The sequence below is a fragment of the Quercus lobata genome, chromosome 3, assembly GCF_001633185.2.
Source record: "Quercus lobata isolate SW786 chromosome 3, ValleyOak3.0 Primary Assembly, whole genome shotgun sequence".
Lineage (NCBI taxonomy): Eukaryota > Viridiplantae > Streptophyta > Magnoliopsida > Fagales > Fagaceae > Quercus > Quercus lobata.
In genome coordinates, this window is record NC_044906.1 from 68,886,473 (window position 1) to 68,895,639 (window position 9,167).

The window sequence follows — 9,167 nt, forward strand, 5'->3', positions numbered from 1 at the left end:
AGCTTTAACTATGAGTGAAATGTGTCTTTGCTATTGATTGTTGGACTGCAGTGGTGATTGAAAAACTGAATGAGTAGAACCGAACTAAGTTATTGTGCGAAATCCTACTAACAAGGGTTCATTCTGTCACTTAGAGTTGGACTCAACCTATGTCATGTTGGAATACTTTCTAGCTTTCAAAAGTATACCAATGTTTTCTCCCATAGATTAATGCAACTAATTATGTTTAATATTCAATTGGATTATATTTGGTGTCTTTGGAAGTGGGTTTAATTGTTTTCTTTATCAAAGTTTATTGGATTTTTATAATAATTGATAACAAGACCCTATGATTTAATAGTTTTCTAACCAATACAAGATGACATATCATCTTATACTAAAAACCACAGTCCTGAATCAATGCCCATTGCCTTAAAATTGCCATAAAATGTAAGCAAATACACCATAAACATATCAAAAATATTTAAACTGCCCTTTTCCGGATAGTGTCCCTTCTGTTTTTATCTTTTCGCCACCTTTTTTGCTATTTCATGTCAAAAAATGTTCACAGCATAAGAAATGATCCCATATCAATTTCAAGTTGTCTTTAAGCATCTCAGCAACCGAACTAACCTCAACCTCCTGATCCTGAAAATTGAAAGAGGAGTTCATAACACATAATGAAGAAATAAAGGAAAGAGAAAAAGATACTCATCACAATTTGTATCTATATGCTGTAGTAAGCAACAAAAGACCAGAAGCATAAGCACTATTGAAGTCGGACTCCTATGAAATGCTAGACACTTAACTAAATCACAAAAACATTAAATGTATGAATTTATGGATTTGATAGAAAATGACATCTAAGTCATATGAAATAGAACACATAATCTAATGATGTGATGGCAAAATTTAATTTGAAGTAAAGTTATGGAATGGTCCTTACACGAAAGAATGTAACAAAACAAATCTAGTTGGACATTTGTTCCTCAATTAGATTACATGGACTAAGCTCCTTATTCACTTATAATAAGCATCTCAGTTATATAAGTTTCTTACCTGTAATAATGAGACAATTTTTTTCAGCTTTAGATTTATCTCCCTTGTAGCTTCCCCAGTTGAAGTTCTAAAATCATATCGATCAGCATGTCTCACTTTCAGGCTCAATGATGAACTTTTATAATCTTTAGCTATTGTGTGCCAAACCCCCACCACACAATATCTACCTCCAGAAGATGCCTTCCCCAAGGGCCATCTCAACCCACCCTTCACATCTTGATCTAGAATTGCAGAATTAATAAGACTTCTAATGCTTTGCATCTCATCATCCTGGAGAGTACATAAATTAGTTTGGTCACAAATTTAAGTCTTAGACTCTTAGGAGAAAGAAATACCATGCTAAAACTATCCCATATCGTAAAGATTAGTCCAATCCCCCCCCTCTCTGTTTTCAACTTTTTTCTTTTTCTATTTTTTCTTCTATTTTTCTTTTTTAGTCCAATTTCTTCATACAAAAGAAGATAATAATTTCAAGATCCTTGTAGCTTAGTGCCTAACTGGTCTCCTTTATAAGGAGAACTAAGGTTCAAATCCCCCCCTCTCCCACTTCTAATAACAAGTTATCATATATATATATATATATATATTGATGATGATAATTAATCCTTCCTACTAAAATATGTAGAGGGAAGAAATTAATATATTGAATCTTAAATTTTCTATCAATAAGGACCAAAAAACTTTAACCTAAACTTAACTTCAGCATGATAAAAATATGTTTTTTTTTATAATTTGTTTTCACATGTATACATAGGCATTTGAATGCACACACAAATGTACTATGGCTGTAGATGAACCAAGTTATATATAATTTATGAACAGTTCAAGCTCGATTTGGGAAATTTCTTGTTTGTGTTTGTTTATTTAGTAAATGAACCAAGTTCAAGCTTAAGTACTCTCGACTATTAAATAAGTCGGCTCAAACATAATAATGTGTTTGTGAACAAACTTGTAAGTACAATCATTGATTTAAGTATACATAATATTATATGTTCATGTGTATATATGTATAAAAGTGTACTTATATAATTATATATAAAAACATTATAATTATACAGACTTGAGATTGGATTGTGTTAGTTTGTAAATAAGTTCATAAGATATGAAGTTATTATTTTTAATTTATTTGTAATATAAATAATCCATTTTGTAGTAAAAATTATATGCAATTAACTCAACCAATATAATTTTAAATCTAACTAGATTTTTTTAATGCACACCTCTTGCTCTTACTTACTAGCATCTTCTAGTTTGCCATAAAATAAAGGTTGGGAGACAATTAGGCCAGGTTTTGCTTCACCTCTGCTCAAAAAGTCCGAGAAAGGAAAAAGAAAAGGTGCCATCCTTATATCTTGTCTATTGTTGTTTTCCCTAGTGTGTGTATATATATATATTTGCTCTGTTTTTTTTACATACTTTGAATAATGTTAAAAAAAATTTGAAGGATTATTACTACTTATTTCATCCTATATAATTGTATAAAACTTTTGAACACAACTATTATTATTATTTTTCTATCAAACGCTCAATTTCTCACGTGCAAAGCTTGTGATTAAAAGCCTAGTAAATAAATAAACAAATAGAAAATGAGTCAAAATTAAATCTTTAGGTTAGGCGAAACCATTTCCTGACCAAAATGTTCATGTCCAAATCTGTTACCTCATAAAACAAACTCTTTTAGAAGTCAAAACTAAAACTTAATTTATAGAAACCTTCTTCTAATTGCAAATACCAAATTCATGTTCGTCTAGAGGAAACTTTTTGCTGGAAACTCAGGTGGATGTCGGTAAGTTTCTTGCCTGAAGAGACACGCGTCTATGCATGACAATTAAAAATTATACCACATATTTTCTCCTCCAGAAGTGGGGGATTCAGATGCATAAAAGCTCCAGCATAGAGATTTCTCCTTGTGTAGTTTTCTTTAAGATTTTGGGATGAAAATGACCATTTTTTTTTTTTTTTGAAATAATGTAAAATAACGTAGATGGCAGCAAATATAGACATGAAACTTACAGTGAAAGCTGTTAAGGTCCTCTTGGTGGATAGCATCAGCCTTAGGTCTAAGTTTTTATCAAGGCACGATATGTCTATGACCATATGACGCAATTGGTGTAGTTCAATCTACAAGAATAGTGACATTTGAACATAAGTCTCAAATCACACATAATAAACAATTGGAAGGAAAGTCAAATATAACTAGAAAAAGGAAAAAAAAAAAAAAAATCAGAGATTCTTTTTCTTTTTCACCAATGCTAGTCCCAAATCCCTCTCTCTCTCTCTCTCTCTCTCTCTCTCCATATGAATCAAATCCCAAACCTTAAATAGTAAGAAAAATTCCATTTGTCCAAAAACAATGGCAGCAATTAGGAGATACTTAATCTCATCATCTTTTTTACTCTATACATTTCATGTTAAATTGATGTATTTGTCACATAAAATTAATAAAACAGGAAGAAAACAAATCATCAGCACCCCAGGTAACAAGTTCAGACCTAAGCATGATTTGAATGCAGTGTGCACCAATATTGAGCAGAAAACTTGCCTTACAAAGTTGAAGCCTTTTGTCTTCTTTTATCACACTGCATTTGCAAGAAATAGTTGAATCTGGTAGTGTGGCATCAGACAACTATACAAAATGAGAAAGTAAATTGGGGAAGTCAGTGGCCAACTAAATCAAAAGGCATAATTGTGAATATAATAAGCAGAGGTATTCAGCAAAAGAAATACCTGTACATGGTATAAATCTTTCTCCTCTTCAAAATCAACTTTAATCTTTTGGGCAACTTCTCCCATAATGTTTTCCATATATGAATTAGGAATATTTGTGTAAAATGATCTCCTCAATTGACTCAATGTAGTTTCTGCAGCCAAACCTACTCTTGTAGTTTCTTCGCTGATTGAAGGACTCCTACATGAGAAAGTTGTAGCTAATTAACTCTTCCAAGTATATTAAAGGGTTCTCTTATTACAAATTTGATATGTGAAATCTTCGAAGTTACAAAACATCAATATTAATACATTCATTACTTCAAACAATTTAGTACAATTTATTAAATGGGATATGAAATGATCCAGATGTTGTTGCCAAAACAAATGAATCGTTTGATCAGTCAATCTATTGACACTCAGATGTGACATTGGACTAATTTGTGCAAGCACATGGATTCTTGTAGAAGGCTGAAACCAAAGGGCTCAAATTGCTACTTAGCCAAAATCTAGGGCATCAAATCTATTAGAGAAGTTGCCAATGAGCTCTGGCTTAGATGCTCTCGCCATAAGAATCGGGTGAAGGGCCAAGTTCATGGGTTCAAGACCCATTAAGTGCTTATGTTCACTTACCGATAAAAAACCAAAAATCCAATAAAGGAAGTCAATACACCTATTTATCACTAACTGCTAGCTAGCTAATACACCTACTAAATAATGGCATTTACAAATCACCATCATTGCGTTTATAACTATCATTTACAAATCACTAGAGATAAAGCTCTAGGCCAAGATGACTTCACTATGGCATATTTCCAACATTTTGGGGAATTGTGGAGAAGGAAGGATTTTTTAGATTTTTTCCAGGAAGTTTATGCCTCTTTACTGTTTTAAAAAACCTTTCAATGCTAAAACTCAAGCACCAAAGAAAATGGGATTTAGATGTATAAGAGATTCTCGTTGAAATGGTTTGCTCAATCATGCGTATAAACTTTTGGCAAATGTATTAGCCAATACAGTAAAAATAGCATTGGAAACCTCTCAATGCTAAAACTCTAATGCCGAAGAATTTGGGAGTTTAGAAGTATAAGATATTTTCAACCAATTAATTTGGTTAGTTGTAGGTATAAAATTTTGGCAAAGGTATTAGCCAATAGATTAAAACCACTGTTAGGAAAAATAATGCCCAAGTACCAAATTGCTTTTGTGGAAGGGAGATAAAGATTAGACTCAATTCCATAGGCAATGAATGTCTTGATATTGAGAAAGCCTATGATCATGTGAATTAGAATTGTCTTTTTTACATACTGGACCATTTTGGTTATGGTGAGAAATGAAAGAAATGAATAGCTATCTGTATCACCACTGTTAGATTTTTAGTGCTGTCTACAACTTTATACTAAGACCCTTTATAATTTGGTGAATGACAATGAAGGGCACATATCTGCATAAGCAAGTTTTCTGCACAATTGCATTAGATACAAATTGCCCGAGTTTTATTGACAACTTCTCTGTGTGACTTTGTGCTTTTACAGTAATAACTTTATATGACAAGATTCAGTAATGTTGAGACAAATATCTAGTAATAAATGACACCAGACATGCCTTTCTTTTTTACTTTTTCTTTTTTTTTTGAAAGTTATACAGGCATCCAGTAAGTCTTAAACTCATGACCTCACCCTCTACGTAGAACTTCTAAGGCGAGAAGGTGCTAAGTAGCAACACCAGCAACAGACTTCATATCATATTGTTACTCTAACTGACTGAGTGTATCGTTAAAGTTTTGGATTAATGAAGTTTAAGTTATTTTCTTCGTCAGAAGATAAAGATGAATTGACAGTTGACAACCTTGCTTAGGTTTGAGGTAGCAAAGTGCATAACAAATAAGTGTCATCCTAATACTCATGCTTTTGGATTTATCTCACTCACTTCTTCGTGCCAACCTCATAATTTCACTTTTTTTCATTATACTGAATTAGATTTTCATAGGGTGTCCCCCCACCCCCCACCCCCCCCACCAAAAAAAAAAAAAAAGAATAGAATAGAAGCATGACTTACTCATGAAAAAGAATCTTTCCGAATCTAGCAACCAACTTTGGCTTGACGTCTTCCAAGTCCAACTTTTCATTCCTGACATTCTCGAAAGAAGAAAGCAAGTCTGACACAACATTTTCTGCTATATACACCCATGGACTCCTCACTTGCTCAACTAACCAAAACCAACAAACCCATTATTAATAATTAGTTACAAACAAAAAATCTGAGCTGAAAAATAATAACATTTACCTGGATGATTGTTGTTGTTATTGAACAAAACTAGTGGATTTGTTCCTGTTGTTCTCCCAAAAAGTTGCAAGGGAACTGGGGTAACATGTACAGAAGATGGAAACTGGTGATTGTGATCCAAACCAACAGGAAACCATGTGGAAATAGCCTGCTCTGCATAATTATAAACAATCTTTCCACTTCTTTGTGAAAAGGTTTTGTGTGGCAACCTCAAATTAAGATTTCTTCTGAATTGAGGAACAAGGGATTGTGGGATTGGTGAGGGTCTATTATGCATATCACTAGATTCACTACTACTAGCAGCTTCGTATGAGTGACGCTTGTGTGGAGGAATGTAAGCCATCAATACTTATGAACTTCTACTACTACTACTACAAACAAATGATCACTTCAATATTAGTACAATACATGCTTCTCTTATATATAATGAAGACTAATATGAGCCATGGAGATAAACTTGTTTGTTAAGTTCCACTTTTTTTTTTTTTCCTGAAACTGAAATATGCCATGGAATTCAACTTATTTCTTAAGTTCCCAAATTTGGTTTTCTTACCTTTTATCCAAAGAAGAAAACATTTTGTTATGATCAGTCATGGGCGGTACTTTTTGTTTTATATCAAAGATTGGCTTGCAGTTTAAGTACATACTACTTAGAGATGAAAAAGCACATAAACTTCTTTTAAAAATAGTGGGTTCTGTGCACTGTTCACAGGACCCACAAACTACTTTTTCTAAAAAAACAATTTTAAAACTAGGTCCCACAGTACTATTTACACATTTAAAAATTATTTTATTACAATATTTTCAATTTTCAGTTTTCAGTTTTCAACAATAAACAGTATTCAAACAGACCCTAAGTACAAAGTAATTGTTACTTAGAGATGAAAAAGTACATAAACTTCTCCATTAAGGGGGTCATTCACAAAAATGAGGTTTGATGGTTGTCCCGAAGCGCAAAGATTGTTTTGTAAGGCCCAAGTACATTAAGTACTTTGACTTGGGGTTGTCTCCTAATGGGTTTGGGCCCTAGAAGAAAAACCTCAACACCATAGAAATTGAAAAAAGCATGAATCAACAACAAGAGTTTTGACCAGTTTTCGACTTAAGAGCACTCCCATGACTAGAGGAGACAGAAAGTGTGTGAATTTTCCATGGGTAAATTTTGCTTTACCCATTGTAAATTTTCCACAATAATATGTTGTTTTCTTCCATTTAAAATTATACTTCTCACTCCCTCTAATTTTCATTAAGCATAGAAACTCCGCAAACTGAATTACACACATACGCTAAACTCTTGTCCCCATTCTATGGGCCCATACACACGTATTGTTCATCTGTTGCTTCACCAAATGTCTTCCCTTCTACATTGACACCATTCCACATGTTTTGCAAAAGCTCGGTCTAACCATTACTAAACCTTTAGTGGGGATGCCCTTCTGTCTCTTCTTTTCTACAACGTTAGTGTCTATGAGTTTGATAGGTAATAATTTTTCTCAATCTTCCTCCTGCTTCTAGGTTCCCAAATCTAAGAATTCTAATACTTTGATATATATATATATATATATTCTTTTTAAACATGGAAAATGAGATAAATGGATATAAGTGGGCCATGTGTACCACCATGGAAATCATAGGGGCACGGCAGAAAGATTGTTTGGGCTTATTATTCAAGCCTATTTTCAAGCTTTATCAAGCCCATTTTTTGTACTGAGCTTGTTTATCAAAAAAGCCCAAAAATAAAATTTAAGTTTGGGTTGTTAATAAATAAATAGACATAAAAAAGATATTTTTATCAATCAAATCCCAACTGCTTACCCTCACAACAATTTGGGGAAAATAGCCATTTATCCCTAATTTGAAAAGTATGTAGTAAAATGCACATGTTTTGAAATTATTTACCAAAATGCTCCTATTTTGAAACTCGGTGTAAAACTTGATATCTTCAAAAAAATTTAAGTGGCAAAATATGCATGGAACTCGACATTGCTAATGTCGAGTTTCACCTATAACTCGATTTTGTTAAAATTGAGTTTAAAAAATTGGGGCATTTTGTTAAATAGTTTCAAAACAGGATAATTTTGCTGCATAGTTTGTAAATTAAGAGCAAATTCCTATTTTTCCCCAACAATTTTGGGGTCTACTTTTTCTTTAGTGTAGATTCAAAAGTTCCCCTCACTAGTTTATCAAATAAGTCTAAAAATAAAATTTAAGTTTGGCTTGTTAATAAACAAACAAACACAAAAGAGATTTTTATCAACCAAATCTCAGCTATTTAAATTCACACCACAAATTTGGGGTCTACTTTTTCCCTAGTGTAGATTTGAAATTCTCTCTTGTTTAGAAAATCTTTTCTCTTGTTCAAGGTTGCTTTTCCTTCTGTGTGTTCCACAAGTAAATAGCTTGGGTGCCCTACACTCATTGGGTATCTTCAATTGATGAATTCTTCTAGATTTTATATACTTAATAAATTGATAATTTGTTTGATAATAGCTTTGCAGCTTAATTGGAAAATCGTGAGGTTTCCAACATATGATTTTTAAATTCCCACAACCATTTTAACTATATATATAACATGCTTCCATCAAAGTGAATTAAAGAAGAATAACTAATTACATAAATTTAGAAAACAAACAAATCTTGATAATGTTTTCATTATTAGTGTAGTTGGGTTTGAGTAACTACATGAGCTCATAACAGAGAATGCATGATGCAAAGCAATGCTTGATAAGTTTATTTGTGAGGAAATTGGTGATGGTGGGTTTGGTAACATGTATAAATGGTACATTAATCATGGGGCTAGGTCCTAGGGCACTCTCGGCTGTTGATGTTAAGGAAAACCATAGTTGTGGGAAGTTCAGTATCCTTAATCCATGATTTTATTCTTCCATGTAAATTGAATATATGTAATTTTATTTAAAAAAATTGTGTAATACCGCAAATCTATACAATGTAAGCAAAATTCATTTCAGTTCTTTAACTTTGTTTTCTTTTATTTCGGTCCTCTAATTTTAAAATTTATTTAATTAAGATTTTTTTCATAAAATTTTATTATATGTTGTAGCTATTTTTTCAATCTTTAAATTTTTATAAAAAGAATTCAATTAATAATTGAAAAATATTTTACAAATTTGTTTTTA

At 32.2% G+C, this 9,167-nt stretch overlaps 1 protein-coding gene across 1 annotated transcript; it reads right to left on the reverse strand.

The window, feature by feature from the left end:
• Positions 1 to 396: 396 nt before the first annotated feature.
• On the reverse strand, positions 397 to 6,448 carry LOC115982621. Its single transcript, XM_031105267.1, has 7 exons — positions 6,031 to 6,448; positions 5,803 to 5,953; positions 3,766 to 3,946; positions 3,581 to 3,664; positions 3,052 to 3,159; positions 1,039 to 1,308; positions 397 to 627 (listed from the first exon to the last, which is right to left on the reverse strand). The coding sequence occupies exons 1-7, from the start codon at positions 6,371 to 6,373 to the stop codon at positions 529 to 531; spliced, it is 1,236 nt and encodes a 411-aa protein (XP_030961127.1). The 5' UTR covers positions 6,374 to 6,448; the 3' UTR covers positions 397 to 528.
• Positions 6,449 to 9,167: the final 2,719 nt, after the last annotated feature.